At 33.8% G+C, this 25,767-nt stretch overlaps 1 protein-coding gene across 7 annotated transcripts; it reads right to left on the reverse strand.

Annotated features, from left to right (window-relative positions):
- Nucleotides 1–1,072: 1,072 nt before the first annotated feature.
- On the reverse strand, nt 1,073–24,081 carry LOC110097517 (DNA topoisomerase 2-binding protein 1). 7 transcript variants are annotated; one of them, XM_020823923.2, is made up of 22 exons: nt 23,854–23,910; nt 23,438–23,554; nt 23,096–23,350; nt 22,958–23,000; nt 20,361–20,482; nt 16,114–16,221; nt 13,184–13,328; nt 12,789–12,880; nt 9,929–10,022; nt 9,267–9,744; nt 9,035–9,177; nt 8,559–8,911; nt 7,174–7,344; nt 3,639–3,929; nt 3,370–3,544; nt 3,098–3,255; nt 2,976–3,020; nt 2,814–2,905; nt 2,101–2,194; nt 1,935–2,023; nt 1,702–1,780; nt 1,073–1,399 (listed from the first exon to the last, which is right to left on the reverse strand). In XM_020823923.2, the coding sequence occupies exons 3-21, from the start codon at nt 23,276–23,278 to the stop codon at nt 1,777–1,779; spliced, it is 2,880 nt and encodes a 959-aa protein (XP_020679582.1). In that variant the 5' UTR covers nt 23,279–23,350; nt 23,438–23,554; nt 23,854–23,910; the 3' UTR covers nt 1,073–1,399; nt 1,702–1,776. The 7 variants fall into 7 exon arrangements, with proteins under 7 accessions (XP_020679582.1, XP_020679576.1, XP_028549857.1 ...); XM_020823917.2 differs by lacking the exons at nt 23,438–23,554; nt 23,854–23,910 and adding an exon at nt 24,063–24,081; XM_028694024.1 differs by lacking the exon at nt 23,438–23,554 and having other exon boundaries at nt 23,096–23,351; nt 23,848–23,968.
- Nucleotides 24,082–25,767: the final 1,686 nt, after the last annotated feature.

The following is a 25,767-nucleotide window of genomic DNA, read 5'->3' on the forward strand; positions in this document are numbered from 1 at the left end:
ATATATATATATATTTTGGTGTTAGATCCAAAATTCTTTTTAGGTGACATTCTGACCCTGCTAACAATATTTGTTAGAGTAACTAAGAGAGTAAAGAAAAGAGAGATGGATAAGGAAAAGAATTCTGGAATTTCATTACTTTTTGTTAGCATAGTGTTCAAAAAAATGTTTATCAATCCTATATTTATAAGAATTGAAAGTTACATAATATTTTGAAATAATTAATGATTATTCTCATGCTGAGAGGAGATGTACGCAAATTAATGAAAAAAATGATTAAAATTTCATGATTTTATTATATTTATATACTCGAATTTAAATAGCTGGAGAAAAATGATTTGTTTATATTTTAAATCAGAACTTTAATAACATGGGTAATCATATCTGATGCCGGTAATTATTTTTTTTATGATGACACATGTAAGTATGGTATATGAAATTATATATACATTTATGTAACATTTTATTAAATTCAAGCTTTTTAAAGAATTCTGTCAAAAAAAATTTCATGGTTGAATTTACCTTAAATAAATTTGAAATTTCATTATCATATTCTTCTTTATTCCCATGTTACTTTGCTTTTTGATTTACGTTTTTATCTTACGAGATTCACTTGTTTTTTAGTTGCTTGACTTCATTTTTAAAATTAAGATAACTAATAACAAAATATAAATTTCAAAAATATTTTCTACTTCCAAAAAACTTGGTACTAAGCAGAAATGATGACTTTTGCTTGTTTTTTTTTTCTTTCAATAGCTTGTGAAGCCAATGAGTATAAGCACATTTGGGGTGAACAAATTTCGAATGCCGAGGCGGTAATGGACACTGCACACCATAACTACAAAATTAGAAAAAAATTATTACGCACGGAGTGTAGACATTGTCCGTACTTCAATCAGGTGAAGACAACTGGAGTTTTCTTTTTTTTTTTCTCTATTGTTATACAAAAGAGAGTCTAAATGTCTTCACCTGATTGAAATCTGGACGAAAAACAACATCCAAACTCTGCACGTAATAATTTCTTCAAAATTAGATAGGATTGGGTGGATCACATAATTACACAGCTAACAAGTTTTACGCTTTTCAAAATCATGAATATTAAGTCAAAAAAGTTTTATAAACAATTTTGGAATAGTTATTGAACAAGCAGCAAATTACATATTAAATAGGATATGGGCTGCAAGGTGATTGATGTGATGATATATTCATTAATTCAAAAAGAATAAAAATAGATGCATCTCTGAATCCATTGCTTCAGCCATCAGTGGGATGAGAAAGAGCCCAAGTTGAACGTTTATGAAGCTTTAAAGGAGGGATGCTTCTATTCTTCTACAGCCCTCAGGTCTCAAAAAACAATCATACAGAGCAAGCAAAACTTCCATCTTAACAGCAGCAAGTCCTGAAATGCAGCTCAATCAGATTTTCAGTATGAGAATGATGGAGAAAATATGGATTTGAATACTCTGATCAAAGTTAATTTGGAATAAATTTTAAAATCTTTAGATTTACTTTGAGATGAGTGCAATACAAGATAATAAGTCAACATTTTCATCAATAACTAAATTTTGCTAAGAATATTCGCATCCTTTTTTTTCAAATAAAGGCTGGCACATACCCAGATGAGCATCATATTACATACCATGCATTTTCTTACACAAATGGGCGAGTAAATTTGGATTAAAAATTGGTGAGTGTAGAAACCTTTTCATTGCAAATCTCAGAGCCTACGTGAAAGGCATGTTCTCCCCGAAATTAGTGGACAAGGTGGCAATGATTTCATCTGCAAATGCTCTCCAAATTTTCAAGTATTCAAAGAATAAGATCATTACAGCAGAACTCTAAAGACTGCAAATGATTCATTTTCTGTTATCCAGACCGTCCGAGAAATCAGTTCACTGAAATAACAAAAACCTTTTCAAGCAGTTACTACTGACCTCACATCTGGCGTCAATGTCAAGCTCTGTGATCGAACTCTCTCAATTATTTTCTGCCTGCCTGACAAGTCTTCCTCATACCCAACTACCTGAACAGATAGAATCACCACTGCCATTAACACGTTCAAATATGTACAAATAAATCCAATTTATGCAATTTACAAACCTGTGATTCTGTTTGTGTTTCAGTAAAAGCATCATATGCGCCAGACTTTCTTGCTTGGTTTGTTGGATGGGAAATGCTTCCTTGTTTCTGCTCCCTGTGATTATACCAGAACTGAACTGGATCATTTCAGGAAACAGCAGAAACAAAGTTCATAATTATAAAAGGCTTCATTTGGAATGGCTTTCTTACTGCTTCTTAAAGCAGTTTTCTAGTTAAAAATTTTTAATTGTTATACTTAAAAGCTAATTTAAGAAGCAATAAGAAAGCCGTACCAAACACAACCTAAGTCTTCGAGACAGATTATTTGCTTTAGTAAAAGCAACTCGTTTGGAAAATCATATTTTAAGGCGGAAATTGGACATGTAAAAATGAAATGGAGCACGGGAGAAAATGTTGTAGAATATATTATAGAAAACATGCATGATATAAGTGCTACATGTGGATAAAAGAAAAGTCGCAACTCACCGGACTATCCAATTGTTTGATATTCCAGAAGCAGTATTTGAATTTCCATGATTTTGATCAATAATAGGAGGATCAGGCGCAAATATCTGTAACTAGGTGATGAGGGAAAAGCAAGTACGACCCAAAGGAAAGCTAAGCATGAAAGGATAAATTAGAGGATACATTACTTCCATAAAACATGCATGATGTAAGTGCTACATGTATAGGCGACTGAGTAGTCCTTGAATAAGAGAAAAGGAGCAACTCACCGGATTATCCAATTGTTTGATATTCCAGAAGCAGTATTTGAATTTCCATGATTTTGATCAATAATAGGAGGATCAGGCGCAAATATCTGTAACTAGGTGATGAGGGAAAAGCAAGTACGACCCAAAGGAAAGCTAAGCATGAAAGGATAAATTAGAGGATACATTACTTCCATTACCAGACGTCCCAGGCGATTTTAGGTCTTGAATCTTAGACAGAAACCAGATGCAAGATAAGCAACTGCTAACAAAATGATAATTTTTTGCATAATAATGCAATTATGTACCTTGTCTGACTGCGCTAACAGATCCTCTATGGCTTCGGCCACATCAGGACCAGTTTTGCGATTTTCCCCAAGAATTTCTTTTACTTTTTTTCTTTTAGATGCACGAGTATTTCTATCCAATTCCGATAAGTTCAACCTTTTTCCATCAGAACTTGAACCTTATAGTTTTATGGAGTTAATAGCTATTGCTGCATATTCCACATGCTTTATAAAAGGAAAAATAGAAAAAAAAAATGTAAAGAAAAGACATTCATCGCTAGAAAATTAACTACCAACGTTCATTCTTGAGTTTTGCATCAGTCCTTGGGGTTGACTAGGTGATTGTGATGGGAAGGAAATCATGCGAACTGCCTGTGTTGGATGCTGACTCACAGTACATAAACCTGCCTCTTTATCCTGTGAAGTTACTGGCCTTGGCTGAAATAAATCAGGTGGAACCAATTTATCCTGGAAAATATAAAAGTGTCTCATTACTGTCAAAAAGAAATTGCAAATCCCAAGATTACAGGAAGTATAAATTGAAAAATGATAGGATCTATACCTGCGAGACGCATTCAGTGATCCACTCAGCAGTAACTGTTTGAATGCCCTTTCTACAAGCAGCTGTGTATTTTGGACCATTAGTGAACTTGCATAATAAATGAGTAACTTTCTTGGTTAGCTTCTCGGTGAATTTTGCTCCCAAGACAAAGCATAAATTCCTTAATAATATTCTCTCTTTCCCTTCATATTGGGAAACACAGAATCGGAGGTCTTCAAATCCAGGTAACGGAATATGGCAGTTCAATGGAGAGTAAAGTATGTGGCTTGCAACATCTTGCATGCAGCACTCCTTGAACAAATGAATATAGTAGGCATTATTTTGAAAAAGTGCTTCACAACAATCGACAGAGCATTTCAAAGTAGAGCAAGGAATGATATAGATGCTATCAATGCTACTTTGAAATAAGGATATTTTATGCCGAAAGTAAAAGCTTATTGTAAAAGCTTCTTCAATGCATCTAAGATAAGCTGTTTTTGGTATAAATATTTAGTTAATAATCATCATGATACCCATATTTTTACAAATGCAGACAATAACAATATCATTTGCGCTGCACTTAACCATAGCATAATGAGCATTGACTTTACAACAGCAGGTGCTCCAAAGTCGAAGGTATTATCTACAGAATAGTGATGAATTCAACCTGACATGCATTCCCTTAAAGCTTGTTGGTAGGGAGAAGCTGGCAGGAGGCAGCAGGCTTGATTATAAAAGCAGCTACAAATATCTAGCTAGTGCATACGAGAAGAGTTAAAACAGTAACGGAGACATTCATCACTTTATGAACTTTATCCTATCTACTCAAATATTATAAATCTTCATCTTCAATTCATTTTGACATTTTAAGTTTTAACCCAATTTCCCTTCAATCTCTTTACCCAACTAAACTTGATATATGTTTAATGATTTCACAACATAAATTTTATCTAATTGTATTATTAATACATCTTCTACCTCGTTTTATGTGTGCAAAAAACACCAAAGTTTATTTTTCATTGCTTTATCTTTGATAGATGTCATTCCCACCATATCTCTATTATTATTTTTCAACAAATTCTTTTTAGTTTTTGCAAACATAAATCTTAACACACTAATTTCTATCATATTAAACTACTATCAATAGCTTCATAATTACTCAAAACTCAATCATATAGCATAGGTAATCTAATTATAATTTAAAAAATTTTCCTTCAAGCCATTATAATATTCTCTCCTCACAGTACTCTTGAGGCACTTCTTTGTTCTACGAACGTAGGTTTAATCATAGAAGTTATATCTCTTTTCTTCTTCATTTTACCAACATCACTTGATCTTTTTAGCAAGATTAACTAACAATTATCAATTTCACAGCTACTAATTGATATTATCAATTTCACACCCATTAAATCTTCTAGCAATAAAGACATTAAAGCCATGGAATTAGATGGTTTATGACAGAAAAATGATTGATGCAAACTCCTGTTGAAAGTTGTCAGCATTCATACTTACCCATTAAAGAGACGTATAGTTCCATAATTTGATTTCTTTACTTGATTCTACTTGATTGAACAAAAAAGGAAGAAAAGCTTATATGGTACAACAAACTGAAAGTGTGAGATAAGGCATTGTAAACTATAAGGAAATGTCTTAAAAATATATATATAAAAAAATACAAAGAAATGTCTTGAACCATCTCTAGAAATAGCTAGAGGGTCAAGCATGGGTGTTAGCCTTAGTTAAGTGCACGTGACTTAGATTAGGCATGGTTAACTCAGCCTAGCATAAAAAACAACTTGAACTAAAAAGGTCCAAATATCAAGTGGCATTTGATATGCTTCAAATTTTGATGCCAATGGTCATCGTCTTGGCTAGCTATGAATTTGATAAAAAAGACATGCTAAATAATTTTTTTGTTGAATAATTTAAAATGAAGTATTTGGAATACCTCAGATTTGTTTCTTGCAAAAAGGAAGATCAAAGAATGATATTATGAAGTCTCAAAAGAAGTATATTTTGAATCTTCTTAATGAAATTGGAATGGATGGACATAGACATGTTAACACACCTATTGATCCACGCATAAACCTAGAGAAATAATGATGGAGAACTTATTGATGTTTGACAAAAAAAGTGGGGGAAAAACTAATTTATTTATTCCATAAAAGATCTGATATAGCCTTCATTATAAACCTAGTCAGTTAATTTATGCACTAATCACAAAAAGAACATCCAAAGGCTGCATACAAAATCATGAAGTATTTAAAAAATTGCCCTTAAAATGATGAACTTTTCAAGAAAAGCATTAAGCACAATATTGAAGTTTACCAAACGTAGATTGGTAGTTTCTACTATTGACAGAATATCCATAAGTTATTTTATTTCTTTATATGAGGCAACTTTATCACATCGAAGAGTAAGAAACTTAATATAGTAGCTCGGAGTATTATTGAAGTTGAACATATGGCCATGTCCAATGAGGGTTGAACTATAAAAAATTATAGATTTTGCAATGAAACTATATTATGGCAACAAAGCATCATAAAGTAAAGCCCACAATCCTATGCAATACAATAGAACCAAGCGTGGGTATTGGGGAGGCAATCGCCATTTATAAAGAAAAAGTTGAAGTGGGAATTATTTGCATGCATTTTATTCCTATATCCTAGTAAACCATAGAGATCCTTACAAAGGATTGTTCAAATTCAATTTTGATTTTCTCATTAGTAAGTTGGGATTGATTGATATCTATTCACCAACTTGAGCGGGAGTAAAAATAGGAAATGGAAAAATAAGATCCAAGGGGAAGCCAATTGGATTATGAGAAAAAGAAAAGTGTTCATTGCATTTGGAAGTTTCACTACAAGAAAACAAATGAATGAAATGTTGGCTAAATTAATCGAAAGACATTTTTTTATTTGAATTTCAAATTTGTATGGTGTTTTCTTTTTAAAGTTATTATTTAAGATTAAATATGTAAGGATGCCAAATATCCTATAAATGTTGTACTGTTGTTCTTCATTAATAAGTCTAGATTTTTATCAAAACGTACACATAAACTTTGCATCGTTTTATGGAATCTGTCTAATTCTTCCATCAACCAAATATCTACAAACTTAATATCTCAATAAAGAAACAAAAATAATCAGTGGACTTGACAAAAGATCATAAAATTACCCATGAGTGGACATCTTTGCCAAAAGGTTAAGGTCTGTTTGCCATGAATCTCATTTTCTTATCCAGGAAAATGAAGCATGCTTGACAACACTTCCACCATAATCAAGTTTTAGATTTAAATATAAAATAAAGAACAAAAACTTTGTGAAGCTGGACAACAAGAACCTGCAGAAATCCCTTGCACAAATAGTATATTTGACATTTCAATGTTGGATTTTTTTTAATTGAAAAATGAAAATGGCATTGACCAAAAGTGCAGGTGCAGTATGTCCGTAGCATGTAATATATAGCATCAGTATGAAACTAGTCACACCACACGATAGAATATAACTATTTTTTAGCCAACAAACCACTAAACAAATTAGCACTATATATATACCTCAATAGAGGCGCGTATCCAATGCGTGGAAACAGAAGTAGATTGAAAAATACTAGCACACAAACTCTGTGAAAGACCATGAGACTCGATGATGAAATCAGCATTTGTTGCTTGGTCATCCAACAAAGTCCCTCCTCCTCCTCCTTTAACCCATTCAATAACTTCAGCCCGCTGATCAAACAAAATGAGCTAAAAGTTAGATGCAATAATATCAAGCTGTGTGGTCGCCAACATGAATCTTTTTCTCCATTATGTCCTACTAGAGTCAAATTATTATTTAACTAATAAAAAAATGACATTTCTAATACTTTCTAACTAGGTCTTTTTAGGTCTACCTCTACCTTTCTTAAAATAGGTCAAATCTTATACATCTACTCTCCTAACTAGATCATGAGAAGGTTGACATCTTATGTGACCAAATAATTTAAAGCGACTCTCTCTAATCTTATTTGCCACTGGAGCTACAAGCTAGATGATTAAAAAAAAAATTCTTGTAATACCACTAAATGAACGAAGAATTACAGAACTGAAGAAATATAAACTCAAACTATGGTTTAAAAAAAACAGCCAATCCAATTGGTTTTGCAATTTTTGTATTCATTTCCGCTGGGTTGTAAGACGAAATTGCACGTGCTTTATTTTTTTCAATTTCTGGTACGGACTTAAAAAAATTTAAATTTTCTCTTCCACACCTCCTTTATAGGTTTCAAACCAATCCCTCGCAGCAATTTATCCAACCCAATACCACCAAGCCACAGAGATAACCCCTGACAATAGGCTAACTATTTAATCTGAATAATAAATAAATAAAAACAGAATGTCACAACAACACGTCTTGACTAGGTCTTCCGTTAAATTGTTTTAACCTAAAGAGTCTTAACATATTTTAGTGATTCTATGGAACCTTATGATAATTTAAATATAAAACTATGATAAATTTATCTTGAACATTACTTTTTATTTTGAAGTTAAAATGCATAATTATAGAAAAAATTATAATTTTATTAAAAGTGCAGCCAATAGAAATCAAATCTAAGCACTGGAACTGTCAAAACCACCTAACTACTGAAACTGAAACTGAAACTGAAACAAATTGGTTCGACAGAAACAGATTGTGGTTTTCAAGACATTCACTTCAACAACTAACACAATTTTAAGCAATGGTATGACTCCAGATAAATCCATAAGAAAGCTGATAGCTGCCGAGTATTTTTAGAACCTATAAGGCGTATTCACAATAAATTAAAGCTCTCGTCAATTTAGACAGCAAACAGGACCCATAGAAACTTCATGGAATTGTCAACATTTAGTAAGACGTGATAGTTTATTCAAGCAATAGATAACAACACCGCAGCATGATAACTAGAGCGCATGAAAATACTTACAGGTTCTACCGGAAATGAGCTTGAAAAACAAAATGACTTCCCCTTGAAAACTGCTTTACTATTCGAAGAATCCCCCCTGGCAGAAACCATATGCAATTTGCTTTCATGTGTCTGATTAACTTTCATAATGGAATGCTGGCGTGATGCTTCACACTTAGTGACTACTTCTGTGAAGCCATTAACGATTGGGCAGCTCTCATTGGTTCCTTGCTTTTCATTAGATAACGGCTTGGATACAAGAACTTTATCCTCTGTAACAGGACTAGTTGTTGCAAAAGAAAAAACACGAATATTTTCAACCTTCTTGACACCTTGATCAACAACAGATGGCTCCATACAAGAATATGTTGAATCTATATATCAGGATAACGAACGTAATAAAAAAAAAAATCAGGCTGATTCTTTAGATAATAAAGTATCCTACAAAATTCAAGATGTTTGAATGGATGAAATGTTCTCAAAGGAAGACAACAAACCCTTTGAAATCATTAAGGCGGAAAAAATGTGCCTGGATGATACAGGAAGCTCTCTCTTTGCCTGATCAGATTCCTCAAGCCAGGTGGCATTAACCACATTAATGACGCCCGAAACAGCCAAGCGTCTTATTTCTTTCTTTTCTCTGGGAAAAAAATATCAATAGTTTCCGAATCAAGATTCATTAAACAATGTTATGACAACCCCTAAATGGCAGTTCAAATAAAAACTTACGACTCTGAAGGTGTGCCTAAAATTATGTGTGACAGCTTTTCACTCAATAACATATGCCGAGTGCCTCCACCTCTTCGTATCATATTAACTAACTTTCTCAATTCCTTCTCCTCAAAGCCAGCCAGAAAGATTCTGCAACTTGATAAATAAAGATCATCATCTTCTTCTGAATCTTGAGCCACTCGGCAATCAAATTTAACTTTGTCTTCCACATGTTCAGAATTTGTTTCAACATTTTTGTCTTCCATCTTCCCAGGATATGCTTCTGCAACTGCAACCTCACTTTTAATGGTAGAGGTTTCTGAAATAGAGATGTTCTGTGATGAAGCTGCTTCTAGGTCCTCAATATTGGTTGGTGGCAGAAGCTGTGAGGTTACATTACTGGGTTCTTGGAAATATTGCTCCTTATGCAAAACTTTTGCATCATTACCAGAAAGAGAAATTTCAAGAACAGGATACAGCCGCTCATCCAGACAGGCTACATATTAGATAAGCATAAATAATGAATTCAGTAGTCAGTATTACATGCAAAAGGTGGCAGGCAAACTACTAAAAACCAAGTATGCAATCATTGCTACTAGGTGAAAACGATGTACATCTTAGTGCAAACTTGTCTAGATATCTGAAAGAGAGAAAAAAGGAAGGAGATCAGCAACCATTACCTCGTCTTGAAATGGATTGATCAATCCATTTGCGGCTAACAATATGTATATGACCCCATCTTTGTGCAACAACATACTTGTCTCCAGCTGGAGCTTTTGGAACGTCAAGGTCAGAATTTGTAATATCTGATGAGGACCCCTAAAATATGGGAACTAAAAAACAAAAAGTGCTATATTGCAACTACAAATTAAACTAAAGAATGAATGAATTCTAGAAATGAATGACCGTAAAAACAAATGAAAGAAACACCAGCAATAAGTATCTAATAATTCTAACGAGATAGACTATTGAAAAATGCAAGAATAATGCAATGGGAAAGGTCTTTAGTACTATAGATGAAAACCATTCCAACTATAACAGAATAGGAAATTTTCAGACATCGAATAAGCTTAGGTTAATAATCAGCGAACATCATCTTACGTTGATGATTATCAACATTTGCTCATCACTGTCCTTTGGGAGAATTTCACATTTTTCAAGTATGAATCAATGGCATCCATTGGAGGAGTTAAACTTGAGTTCTTGCGACTCGTACTGATGCTGCTTACTGGTTTGCACCTCACAATATCTGAACATTAGGCCTTAACTAGATCGGAAGCTTTGGACAGTTATATGAGTTCAATTATGTACAATACAGCAAAAACATGATGCCTTGAGCATAAACCATCTGGAAAAACGTCCTCTGCAGTATTCTTTTTTCTGAGTGAGCTTAAAAATGAATCTATTGCACTGCCAATCATGTTGCTTTTTATTTTTAACTTGCTCTATAGTTTAAACTTCAACATTAGGTTCATATGAGATATCATGGACCATGGTCAAAGTTTAAAATGTATATTTTTCTTCTTTAAAATAATGCCATGATTTCTCTATTTTCTAAAAGATTGTTTGGTTAGATATTTTCAAAATGCAAAACACCTGGAATGCATACATTTAAAAAATGTAAGGTTGTTTAGTTGGATGCAAGTTAAAAACATAAAAAAAGAATTATGTCTATTTAAATATATTTCAAACACTCTCTCACTCTTTCTCTCTCTTATTTGTAAACTCATAAGGAAAGCAAGTGGCAAGGCGTAAGGAGATGGCAGACTCGGGAGGCAATGAGTAAAGTGGTAAGGGGTATGGTGAGGAATGAAGCGGCACAAACTACCTAGAGGTTGATGCAGCTTCGGATTTGAAAATCACCTGATTCAAGTAATTTTCAAATGCATGAAAAATAGGGGTTTGAGGTTATTCAAATCTCTCAAATTTTTATCTTATTTTTCTTCAGTTTCATACCAAACACTAAAAAACATGAAATGCAAAAAAAAAAAAAAATACAATCAATACTAATACTTCTGATCAAACCACCCCTAAGTTGAATATCCATTATTACGCTTTGGCATCAATCATCTTAAAGAAGGTGAAGATCCTTGTAGTTGTAGCTGCTTTGGGTTTTGTTTCCATGTATTGTGCAGGCTCAGATGACCGAACAACCCACAAAAACCTCATGGTCATGGCCAACATTTCTGTTCATGAACAGCTATGCATCCTTTATAGTTGACACTTGACCATAATACAATACGGAGATAATAAATTAGGCATGAAAGATCCAACCATCATGAAGTAGTGAAAAGGAAAACTAGAACCAAAGATCAACGAAGGCCTTACTCAAACTTTTGTTACTTATGTTAAGTTCTGAAGTTTAATTTTTTTCCCTACATAGAAAATGTGATACATGACATAGTCACATGTAGCTTTCCTGTGTTTGTATCCGAGAATTAGCATTGTAATTCTCCACAATCAAGTCATAGTGTCATAGTGATATATATAGCAACAAAAATATAATGTAGACATCAATTGGATGGGTGAACATAATTAAATTCTTTGTATGTTTTTGTGCACCAATAATATTGCTTGCATTCTGTTAGGCGGACCCCTCCGATCCTTACTTACTCTAGGCGGGCCCCACATGGAGTTAATTCAAGGGTTGGAGGATAAATTTGAATGGAAAGGGGGGCAAATTTGAATAGAAGGGCTGTTTAGGGATTTTGTATGGGGATGAGAGTTAAAGAGGGGGAAAGGGGGGAATTAGGTCCTCATCTTGAATTTGAATGAAAAGTTTGAGATCTCATTATGTGCTTGGGCTCTAGGGTTTGCTAGAGACTTGTGGAGAGTTGTTCTTCCTCTTAAATCGAAGGACGTTGTATCTTTCTTTGTTTTCTTGCATCTACTAGTGGAAACCTTGTTTCTTTTCCTTATTTTTCTCTGTTTGGGTGCATTTCCTGCTGCGGAGCTGCTGTAAAACTTGCTCACTGTTTTAGGCTGATTTTGACTAGGGTTGCTTGCGAACTCAAGTATTACCTTAGGGTTACTTGCGAACTCAAGTATTTCCTATCACATTCCTTTTTGCTCTTGTGTTTGAATGAGGTTTTGCCTATTTCCCAATAATTTCATTTTAACTGAAGTTGTATATAAGAAAGGATTGAAGCCACTAATATAAATGAGCTATATCGATTAGATAAATTACATTAATTATGTCAAGCATCTAAAGGATAGTACAGATACAAGATCCATGCAAACAAGTTCAACGCAATTGGAAAAGTAGTTATGAGGAATTACGAGATATAGTTTCAAATTGAAGGACATTGAGACAGCATGCTTGAGGTAAAACTTTGCGTAGTGCAATTCATCAAAATAATAGCTAGAAGTTCAAACTTGTCTCCTCATGTTGAAATAGTTAATTGAATGGGCACTATATGAATCCAAACCAATAGCGCATTGGCAATAACAATAACAGAACTAAGAAACTCTGGAAAGTTCGCATCTGTAAGGAAACTAAAAAAAAAAAAAGAATACTAAGGGCATCAATGAAAAGGATATATCTGAAACTAAATGGGAGCATTTTTTGGTCAGATCAGCAGAATACTGGCCACCATTCTGTATGATCAGCCTTTCAATCTCCTTCCGTTCATCTGGAAACATAAAATCGCTCACTAAAAATAGTCCAAATTAAAACATAGAAGCAAAAATTAGATTCAATAGTTGAGTTTGCAACAAATTTTGTGAAAACCGAATCATAGTATCATTGTTAAATGCAAATACGCTTACACCTTTATAATTCAAGGATAGATTACCAACAAAAGGACATCTTTGAGAAAAATACTGTCACTAGTTTAAACTCTGTGGTGTACATAGGCGTTGTAAAGAAAATATCAATGAAAATAGAGATGATCAATGTTTATTTGTTGGTTATTAGTCAATCCTGCGATACAGACCTGCAGGAATTCTGGTAACACAGATTGTCAACCCCATAAAAGGAAGAATCCTGTAAGGCTCTTGGGGCACTACTCGATGCTCAATCCAACATTGGCATAACCAGCTCATGTTAACGATGGGTTTCTTAAGAACATGTAAAGCCCACTGCAAACAGAAAGAAGTTACAATTAACCAATGAAAGACACATAACAGATGCATATTTGACTGGTATGTCAGGATGATTTGTGAAAAGGTCAACGCTGTCATATTAAATGTCTTTTACAATAGCTCAATAAAAATTATACTAGAGATGCATAACATTTATGTTAAGTAGTACATGAGCATGTTGCCAGCTTATCCGGAGATTAGCATCTAACAAAGTGCAGTAAGATGCCCACAATTCCATCAATTTACAACCAAACTAATAAAGTTCAAGTAGGCTTATAAAAGCTTGTTTTTATGATGGTATGCTTTAACTAGATAAATAACTAAGCAATATTAGAAATTTAAAATAAGGGTACAACCAAGTTGAGTTTATGAGCTATATGCTAGTTCAGCGCAGTTTTTTATCAACCAACAAAACACAATCTCATTCCAGGCTTGACCTCAATAAAGTAAAAAACAAATGGTTCAAGAGCAGCCTTTTTGCTATCAAATGTAATAAAACAATGATGAGAGACAAAACACTGGTTATGAGATAGATAGAGAGCATATGAGAAAAGAAAATTTAAGAGGAAAAGAATGGGGCATGTGGAGCGTTACAGTTAAGCCATTTGAGTTTTCTGTAATATGATCTTTGATTTAATTGGTTGTTCTTTTTTCTGCAGATTTTTACTGATATTTCGTCCTTTATCTTTTGTTAATTATTATTCATTAATATTTCCATTTATTATTATTATTGGGAGTTAAAAAATATTAAGAGCACTAAAACGCCAAAATGAGACACTAATCACAGTCTATCTTCCACTCCAAGGGTCCACTATTATCCATGAAAGTATTAGAGACCTAGCAAAATGTTTTTTATTGCCTCTATCATGACGTTTTGAGTAAAGTTCATTAAAATAGCTTGCACCACAAGATGATTTATGGTTGCCAATGCAACTTCTCTCTTTAGTGTTACTCCTTCATATTTAGTTATGCTTGCAATGAGGCTATGCCCTTTATTCTAGACCATTAACAACTCCCAACAACTTGCAATCGTTTTGATCTACTTCTTTTAATTGTTTCAATACATATTTTTTATATTTATGCAATTAATATATTAGATAACCTCAAAGAAGTACATGACTTAGATCCACCAAAACCTCCACTATAGTCTACGTTTGCCAATCCTTCAAAAAAGAGTATACTCAACCCAAGGAGAATTGAAATAAGAAATTAATTAGATTATTTTTACTTCATTGTTTTAATATTTAAGTGAAAAAGGGAAGTTGTAACATTTATTCACTCGTAGACCTCATTTCAAACTCTAACCACTGCTTCCTACTTCCACTTCTTACTATCAAATCCAGCTACCTCCATCACACCTCCCACTACAAACTTGGGAGAAGGTCATGAAGGGCTCCCACCTCACATTTTGAACACCAGTCACCACTAAAACACTAACTGGAGATCAATAAATCCCAATCACCTCTTAGAGGACCCTAAGGTTACTAACATGGGCAGCCACCCTTCTTTCGTGAACCCATTATAAAAACATACCCATGTTTTTTTGCCTCTAGTTATATAGTGGGATTTCTTGAAGATAAAAAATGCATATTTAACAAATTTTAACTGTTGAAATCTCTAAAAAATGAAAATGATCAAAGAGAAAAGGTTTTACCTTTCAAATCTCAAAAAAAAACAGTGAAAATATGGTAGAAATCAACTTGAACAGCAAGGAGGGTCAGAGAGGCCGAGAACTTCGTTCAATACAGAAAAAAACATGAAATGGGAGAGGGGAATGATTTGGCACGAAATAGGGCTTTTTCTGGCGATATTTCTGATATATTTTTCTGTCAAAATTTAAGAAATGCTTTTGAAGAAATAATCTGCCAGAAAATCCATCAGGGTCATAATTACCGATGGAATTTGTGGTGGAATTTTTCCATAAGAAATTCCATCGATATTGAGCATTTTCCCTATTGTGACTCCAAAATCACAAGTGTCTCTCTCTCCTCTAAATAAGTATATATCTCTCTTCAACTTATTATCCCTCACCTCTCTCTCTCTCTCTCTCTCTCTCTCTCTCTCTCTCTTCATGGTAGGCGCAATTCCCAAGATTTTGGCACAAAAATTCTCTACTAGCGAGAATCTCCTAGGAATCAATAAGAAAAAGGTAATCAACGAAAAATTCAAAAGCAAGAAAAAAGGACCAAAGTTTTAGAGAACACCGATAGAGGTCCACCATAAAATTAGCATGAAACAATTTTTCTTCCAGGTCAACGGCAGCTCTAAATTCCAATATTTGAGATCAATTATTCAATTTAACAACTCGGATAATGTGTATCTACACCTTTAATTGTTAACCCAAATATCATTACAAATACAAACCAACTAAATATTTGTAGAACTCCAACACAATGGACATTAATTTGCCCAAGTTATAGTTGCACTGTAGAGCAATTCCTAACAGAATAATTGACTCATATTTATGATCATGCATTCAAGATGATACACTTAGCTTGCACCATGCATAAAATTTATACTAATGATGGAAATGTAAGCATTAAAAATACAAAGCACTACATGACAAACTTACATTAGACATAACAAAAAAAATTTAGAATCATGGATAATTGATAATTCAGTGCCATCTTCAAATCAGTGAATGGAAGGAGCTTTTTCGGTAAATAATCAGAGACAACAAGATAAATTACCTATGTTCAATAATTCATTAAATAATATTATGGTAAAAACGTATAAGTGCATCTACAAATATATACGTATTATTATAAATTAACCAACTTACCTTATACTTAGCAGCCAAAACATTCTTCACAATGACAAAGTTCACATCCATTGCTGCCTTGGCCTGCAAAACTCCACCCATAGCAGTGACTAGCTTTTCAATCATGGCCTGCAAACAAAGTTGGCAAGACAACATAGTCACGTAACAGAAAAATAATGCTCAAAATGAGCTTCTAATGAAGATGATGATGAAGCATGTACCATTTGAAACCGAACTTCAGAAAGAAAGAAAAACCGTTGCTGAAATAAATGTTTTTATCATTTGCTATATTTAGACCAGTTCCAAACAATGAATTTATGGTCGCATGTGCATTGGACGGCAAGCTGACCTCCCTAGATGGCAATTCTTGCAATGTTGGCTTAGATGGCATTCTTGAAGGATTCAACCGGGATGGCAAGCGAGCAACCCTTTATGGCATTTCCTGCAGTTTGTTCCCAATTGCCACCTTGCAGTTTGAGCTTATATTGTGCGGGTCAGAATTGGAGAAATCTTGTGGCTGATTTCTAGGGATCCTATCTATTGTATTTAGTAATTTTTATGTCAAAAACTATTGCATTATTTAGATTTTCTTTATAACTAGGATATGTTTATTTATTCCATGTTTTTGAGTTTTTCAACCTAACAAATCTCTACATATTAGGCTAGATTTTGAGTTTTAACCAATATATGCATGGAGAATTATACCACTATTTCTCCCTATCGCTGAGACAAGGATCATTAGAATTAACCAATGTTGCACCGATACAACTATTTATGAAGGTGTGTTGTATCCGATACACTGATACACGGATACGCCTCCGATACGACACCAATAAGTGTCGGATACGGCAAAGCCGTATCCAATTAAAATACTATTTAATTTCAAAAGGGCACGTGTATCAGATATGCGTGTATGTTCAAAAACAAAAAAAAATTCAAAAAAAAACACGCGTATCCGATAGTTAAAACTTCATGTGCTAGACAATTTATGTTTATGTTTTTGTTGTTGTACTAGACATTTAATGCTTACTTTTATTTTGATATTATAAGCTACTAGGCTACAAATGATGTTGATTTTATTTTATTTTATTTTATTTTATTTTATTTTATTTGTAATTTCAAATACTTTGTTTTGATTGTTTTCATAATTTTTATGTATGATTTATAAATTATAATGACGTGTCCGCGCCGTATCCATATCCCGTATTTTTAAGAATTGACATGTCCCTTATCCGTAACATGTCGTATCTATGTCACCGTATTTGTATCCGTGCAATATAGGAATTAACTCTAAGCTTTGCTAAATTTTGTTTTAAATATACCAAAGCTTTCTTGTAAGCTCTTATATGTAAGCAAGATAGCAACTACAAAATCGCATTCATATCAAAATATTGTGAATTTTAGGACCAAAGAGTAGAGAAGATTGACAATGCTAAAGATGTTAGAGGTCTGTACTACTTTGATGAGAATTCAAAAAAGTGTAACCATGTCATTGCTATCAACAAAATAATTTTCCTCTTGCTAAAAAAATGAACATGTAACGTTATGGTACAATAGGTTAGGCCATTATAATTTTTCAAGTCATAAAAACTTATTTCCTCCTTTGTTTGAAATAAAGATATTTTCAATGTGAAATATATCAATTTACCAAACACCAACAAGCTGCTTTTATGCCTAAGCCTTAGAAAACTATGAAACATTTTTCTCTTATGCATGGTGATATTTTGGGCCCATCCAAATCCAAAATCTTTATTCTAAATGGTGATTCATTACTTTTATTGAAGATCATACTCGTGTATGTTAGTTATACTTGTTGAATGATAAATCTCAAAGGGAACAAACTTTCAAAAATTTCCACAAATGTGGTTGAAATGTATTAAACATAATAAAAATAACCAAAGTAATGCCTTTTAATGGATCGCCATTCTTACATAACCAAAAAACTAATAAAAATAAACTTGATCTTAGAGCCTTAAAATATATCTTTCTTGAATATGGGGTAAATCAAAAAGGGTATAAATGTTATTTCCCTAAAAAAAGAAAATATTTATATCTATAGAAGTTAACTTCTTGGAAAATAAACCCTTCTTCCAAAAACATTCACTTTAGGGGAGATTAAGACTTAAGAGAATATTTTTAATATTATTTGCATCTAAAATCCTCTAACCTATAAATGCCAGGAATATTAAATCTTATTAGACCTGATGAAATTGAGAATATTGAAACTCCTATTTCAAATAATGATATTATCACGCAACAGTCCCTGTAAAATCATGTTTATTTCTACAAATATGGGATATTACTCAAGAATTGCTTATTACTCTAATAAAAGAATCTCATACATGTACTCAACATCTTATGGCAAATATGATGAAATATTAACAGTTGCTCTACTCAATGAGAAAGTTGTCTCCAACTTGGTAGAAAAAAAACATTGGAAGACATTCAACAACCTAAGAATGTCATTACTGCATAATGAAAATGGGTCTCAACTATTAAATATCAATCTGATGGATTCATTGAGAGATACACAGCTTCACTAGTTGCAAAAGGATTCACCAAACATACATGATCAACTTTTATGAAACATCTGCTCTGGTTGCTAAATTTAACACTATTCAAGTTATTCTCTCAATGACAATCAAACTAAACCAGAAAATTCACCAACTAGATGTTAAGAATACACTATTGAATGATAACTTAAACAAAGTCAACATAGATCTTCCTCTAGGGATCACTAAATTGGAAAGATATGCTTAATATGGAAATCAAAAATATCTATTTATGAGTTCAAACGATCACTTAAAGCTTAGTTAGAAAAGTTCAACAAAACAAAATCACATCAACAATGATTTAAACAGGCTTACTCTTATCACAATCTAATCTACAGATACCTAAAGGGAACCTTGAAAGGGGGTTTTTCTTCAAGAAAGAGGAATCCAAAATTATAAAATCCTATATCAATGCTAATTAGGCAGTTCCATAGTTGATTGAATATTTACATTAAGGTATTGCGCCTATATGTAAGGTAACCTTGTAACATGAAAAAAAAGTAAAACTTTGTGCAAAGGAGTGGGCTAAAGCTGAACTCAGAAACTTGTCCAGTGAGATTAGTGCACTAATCTGACTAAAGTTGCTCCCAAAAAACTTCAAATAATTATCAAAACTCCCTAAGATTACTATCATTAAAGCACACAACCCTATCTATCTATGATCAGACCAAATATGTGGAAGTAAATACACATCAAAAGAAAATTTCAAAATAAAGATCCCCGTGTTTCAAATATTTCATTTTCTAAGCTGACTATTGAGATCTTCACTTAAGGACTGATGATATCGTTATTTGAAAATAAGATTGACAAACTTAATTAACATGATGTTTACAACCTAGTTTGGCAGAGTTTTGAAATGTGTTGTAGCTCCTATCAAAAGAAAGTGAATATATTTTTTATCATATGCTATATTTATAGCAACCAAGAACAAGGAATTTCTGCTCACAATGGAATTGGACAGCATGTAGACCTCCTTAAAAGGCCATTCCTACAATTTGGAGTTGTAGGTTTCTCTCCCCAAATGAAATGCTTGCTGAATTGAGTAAGGACAGTCGATGTGTGTCCCTGTCAGCTATTTCCTATAGTCCTTTCCTCCTTGCCACATTGTGATTTGGGCTTGAATGATTGGCGACTTTAAAGCAATCTTGAGGCTAAATTTAGGAATTCTACCTATTATATTTAATACTTTTCATATAAAAATCTGTTGTATTGTTTAGCTTTCATTTATTGCTAGGATATTTATATATCTTCCATGTTTTACACTTTATAAATCTGTATATATTGAACCAAATTTTGATCAATACCAGTACGAAGTATTCTACCATTCTTTCAAACTTATTCTCCTCTGCCTCCTTTCTTTGAAACAACGAAGCCTTTCTCCATTATTTCATGGTGCCAATGGGATAATCAACATGTCAACGTAAAAGAACACCAGGTATTCTTTAGTAGACCATAACTAGCATATTTCTGTGTAATTTTATTTTTTATTTTTTTTTTTGAAATTGTTAAATGCTAAAACAAAACAAAATTGGAAGTTATATATTCGTGAAATCATGCCATGCCACTGCAAAAAGGCAAGAAATGGAAATAAGATAAGACAAATGGACTTTTGGGTTGGGCGGGAGGGAATGGGGGTGGTTTAGAAGTAGAATAGTTCCAAAAACGAAAATGAATACAAAGAAGTCATCAAGTAGTGGCGTTTACATATCAAATTACCTTTTCATCCCTCTCAAATCCAGAAGCAAGAACTTTTACTCCATCCATTGCAAGGCAGCAGGTATAGCCATGCTTGGGCAACATCCTGTACTCTTTCGCACATGAGAAAATACATTGTGGACCTAGAAGCAAGCATTCAAATAGAAACAAGATTATCAAAAATAATGCCTAAAAATGTTTTAAACAACTTCATAGGGAAATTGTATGCCATCTGGTATCAGGAATCAATAATTATTTTATAGTATAAACAATTATAAGCTATCTTATTTTTTCCTTGCGAGAAAATTCTATAAGATGGTGGTGAAAACTACAATGCTTTATGCTGCAGAATGTTGGTCATTAAAAGAGAAATATAATATTAAGTTAAGTGTTGCAGATATGAGGATGATCAAGTAGATGAGTGCTTTAAACTTAGAGTTAGGATATGAAATGACCATATACGTGAAAAGGTTGGAGTGGCTCCAGTGAAAGATAAGATTAGATATAGTCTAATTAGATGGTTTGGTCACATAAAATGGCGGGCCTTTCGATGACCTAGTTAGGAAAGTAGATGTATTAGATTTGGCTAATGTTAAGAAAGGTAGAGGTAGACCTAAAAAGACTTGATTAGAAAATATTAGAAATAACATTTCTTTATTAGATTTAAATGAGAATTTGACTCTTAACAAGGCACAATGGAGAAAAAGGATTCATCATTCAAGTAGCAAACCCCAAATAGCAGGATAAAAGCTTGATATTGTTGTTGTTGTATACAAATTTTGAATGTTAACAACCTTCTCTATTGAGAACATATGACTTCACTGAAAAAAGTGGGCTTTCAAGGTCCATTGTAAGCATTACAATATAAAGGTATTCGCATTCAATTTATATAAACAATAGTGATGAGGTTTAAACAATCAATTTCAATACCATTCAAAACAAATGGGATAAGTCATGACTTTGATAGGAATTACTTAGTTCACAAGTAATTCTAATCCAAACCAATAAATTTACAGCAGCAAACTGCTGTCCACAGCAGGAAAACAGGGAAATCTGAGAGAAAACGTAAGAAACGACTTGTATTTCACTAGCAATGAAAGCAAAACAAAGAAAGATATAACGTTCTTCGATTCGAGAGGAAGAATAACTCTCCACAAGTCTCTAGCAAACCCTAGAGCCCAAGAACACCAAGAGATCTCAAACTTCTCCTTCAAATTCAAGATGATCCTAATTTCCCCCCCAATCTCCTAATTAAACACAAAATAATCATAAAGGACAATAATGGATTTCCTAAAACAGCCCCCTCATTCAAATTTCTCCCTCCCAAATCAAAATTAATCCCACGTGGGGTCCACAGGAAGCTCCGCCTCTTGCTGCCGTTTCCGCCCAGCCCGTCTCGCGTAGCAGTGGACCGGTCTCTGTTGGACCGGTCCAACCGGCCCATCTTGGGCCGGTCTAACAGACTTCTTATAATGTTACTTAAGTCATCACTATGTGAAAAGCCTAGTCTTGCAGGGAAAATATTCCATTTTAAAAGATGCAACCTCGTGAACTTCAACCATGGCCCATTAGAATATTTAAATTTAAGAAGTCAATATTTCTTTTGTGAATTATGAGGCCTGAAAATTCATGATTTATCTGAACATAGCGAGACTTTAAAAATAAGAATGTAAGTGATTCCTTATTTCCCCGCCATTCATCCAAGTTCTTCCTCTAAAAACCAAGTAAACCAAGTGATAAATAAATAAATATTTTAGAGCAATTCTTCATCGATAGTTTACCTGGCAGTTCAGACACTGCCTAAATTTTCAAGTGTCACCATCATCATCACCATTAACCTTATCCTAAACTTTTGAGGGTAAGATTTATGAACCTTGTTCTCAATTTGTTTTATTAAGTGCTCCACAAAGCAATAAACTAATTTTGCACAAATCATTTTACACAACTATAATGTTACATATGTTGAGTCCTTTTGCAATTTTATAAAAACTACAATTAAATATCCATAATATTCCCTTAGTACAATACTCCTCATGCACTTCACCTTAACTAAGCAGCCTTAATTTTTGAATTAGTATCTATTGATCTATATAATGAATAAATGAACACATCACACGTCACTTCATATTCTAGTAATATTGGGTTAAAATTATTGATATCACATTCATTAAAAATTGTATATCATATATTCAATCTTTGTTCTATCAATTCTAAATTCTTTATATTTTTTTAATATCTGTTCTATTTTCAACTAGCTTCAATAGAGATTCACCAATTGAAACAATCTTATGATGTTATTATTCAATCACCAAACTTCCAGCTTCAAAATCATGCACACTACTGTCAAAGGCCAAATACCTTCAAACCTCAAGTACCAACAAGTAGCTATAATACAAACTAGACAAGCATGCACACATTCTTTACACCGGCACATTAATGCTGAATTTTCATCTGAAATATTAAACAAAACGGTCGCTTGTGCACCTAGAACCTTCAACAGATCAAAAGGCAATATTCAAGTTACTCTTTCCCAGCACCAGTAAACATAAAACATAACCATTATAAAAACTCAAAATCAGACCAGCAAAACAAGATGGAATGGTACATAAGGAACCTACCTACAAGATTGCAGCCCTTTGCCTTAAGATCCTCAAACTTTTCCTGCAATTCAAGAAAAAAAGGGGGAAAACAAATGACATATTGGCCATTAGATTAGATCATTAGAACGAAAGGAAAACTAGCGAGATAGATCTCACGTGATCCGGAGAAGAAATGACGTGGTAATCGTTGGGGGCCGTCCGGGAGGCATCGCAGCATAGGAAGACCTGAGCGCCGTTCAGTCGGAGGGCATCGTGGATGGCGTCAAAAACCTCGGGCGGGACCAGGTTTCTGGAGAGGAAGACATTCGTACCGCTAAATGTGCCACTCCTCGCAGACATTGGGGGCGTCTTTTTACTCCCTCGCCGACTCTGGCTTGCTCTATAGCAGGAGAGGGAGCCCTCGCTTGCAATCTATTCAAGGAAATGCTTGAGTGCGAAAAAAATAAAATAGGCGGGAAGACAAAATGGTCAATAGGGCAAACAAAATCTCGTCACTACGTCCAAACTGCAGTTCACGCGAAGCACCGAAGCGGAAGCGGAAGCAGCAGCGAAGAAGTGCCGACGAGTTTTTGGTCCATTGGCTTCCTCGGTTAAAGCGGGTATCTCACCCTTCGGGTGTGACGCCCCAGGCATCCATAGTGAAAGGATTCGTCTGACATTCTGATCGAACTCCATTCCAGTTGCCTTGCTCGGATCTGAAATTGTTAACCACATATAATGAGCTTTACAAAGCCCAGCAGATCACCAAAGCCTACAACTGAAATCAAAGCACGGTACTGCTATCAATATGCATGTCAGTCAATCAAATCCATAACAGTCAATGGTCAAATTTCTTCAGTTCGTCCAGTACTAAACCCAGTTCGTACAGACGAACTGCACTAAAAAAATCAGCTTTTTGAAGGGTTTTACATCGGGGCTGTTTGGTATGCGGATTTAGCCGGATTTAAGGCCGGATTTGGCGAAATCCATCCAAACGCCTAAAATGCAAATCCAAATCTCACGGTAAATGGAATCCGCGGTTGACGGAAAAAGAGCACTTCTCGCGGTAAATCCCGCATTTCGCAAATCCACCGGCGGATTTACGGGATTTGGCAGAAGAAGCGCGCGAAAGGGAGAAAGTTACCTTCACCGAGCTCCAGTTATTACTTCAGATCAAAAAAATGTCGTAACTTCCGATCCAAAAGGTAATGTCGTCGAAGGAGCAAAGTCGAACGGCTACGATGAAGAACTCGTAACTGTGATTCGGCCGTGTCGATACATGCTCTTCCACACTTGATCCGGAGGGGAACCTGGGAATGCTATGTTCGAATTTTTTTTGATATTGCTCAGTATTGTTTTGCAAAAATCGAGAAATACCGCTCTGTGAATATCAAAACTATACAAATACCGAGTTGTACCGAGTTTTTCTACAACTCGGTACAGAAAAACTCGATACAACTCGGTATTTGCTCAGGATTTGCTCGGTATTGCTAGGGATTTGTTCGGTATTGCTAGGTATTTGCTCGGTATCGTTAGAAAAAACTAGGTACAACTCAGTATTTGCTCAGGATTTTCTCGGTATTGCTAAGGATATGCTCGGTATTGCTAGGTATTTGCTCGGTATTGCTAGAAAAAACTAGGTACAACTCGATACAACTCAGTATTGCTCGGTATTTGCTCGGGTATGTGCAAGGATTTTCTCCTGGTATTGCTTAGTATTTGCTCGTATTGCAGAAAGAACTCGGTACAACTCGGTACAGACTCAGTATTTGCCAGGGATTTGCTTCGGTATTGCTAGGGATTTGCTCGGTATTGGCTTAGGTATTGCTAGAAAAAACTAGGTACAAACTGGTATTTGCTTATGTGTTTTGAAATATATCGAAAGGTGATGGGATGTTGTTCGGCGTCGTCAAGGATTTAAAAAAATGCAGCGACTAGAACCCAAAAAACAGCGGGTCGGGTCGGGACTTTTTCTTCATGGCTCCGTGCTCGCTAAATATTGGTGGCCGAACGTAGAAGGAGTCGTACGTTCACTACGGACCAACAAAAAGTTCTAACCCTGCGAGCGACTTTATTAAGTAATTATTAGTTATTAAAATTAATCAAAATATAATAGACTTAATAAATAATTAGTATTAAAATTAATATAATTTTCTCATTAAATATAATTGATATAAGAAATGTATTAAATCATAATAATTAAGTGTACAATAATAATTAATAATTAGTAGACTAATTAGAGTGATTATAAGATAATTAATAATGTAAATTTAATAATACCTTTAAATAACTAATAACATTATTTAGTATGAGTATTAGTTAAATAATAAGTTATTTCAAAAAAAATAACCTAATTAAATAGATTCAAATACTTATTAAATTAATAAATAAATAAGTAATTTGATAATTATAATTATAAATTTGATATAATTATTATAAATTAATATAAATAATAATAATAATAAGTTAGTATTAATAAAGTTTTGTTATATTGTATTTAACTTTCCTGTCATGGACTTTAAATATTATCCTAATATGTATGTCAACTTTTTTAACCGCCACTTAATCTGAATTGAACCAGTCAAAACAGTCACACAGGATTTAACTGGATTTATCATGAATGTTACCAAACAGTTTTCAGGATTTAACCTCCCAGGATTTTGTAAATCCGGATTTGGAAGATTTACGAAATCCTACTTAAATGAAATCCTAGATTCTATATGCTGGAAGTTTCGGATAGTTCGATTGGGCGAGTATCTTCTCGTCGAGCTTCCTCAAAAGTTTCCGGCTCCTTCCAACATTTTCAGAAGACGATCTCCATAAGGTCTCTCGCTTGAGAAATTATTGTG

This window comes from Dendrobium catenatum, unplaced genomic scaffold (genome assembly GCF_001605985.2).
Source record: "Dendrobium catenatum unplaced genomic scaffold, ASM160598v2 fragScaff_scaffold_390, whole genome shotgun sequence".
Classification (NCBI taxonomy): domain Eukaryota; kingdom Viridiplantae; phylum Streptophyta; class Magnoliopsida; order Asparagales; family Orchidaceae; genus Dendrobium; species Dendrobium catenatum.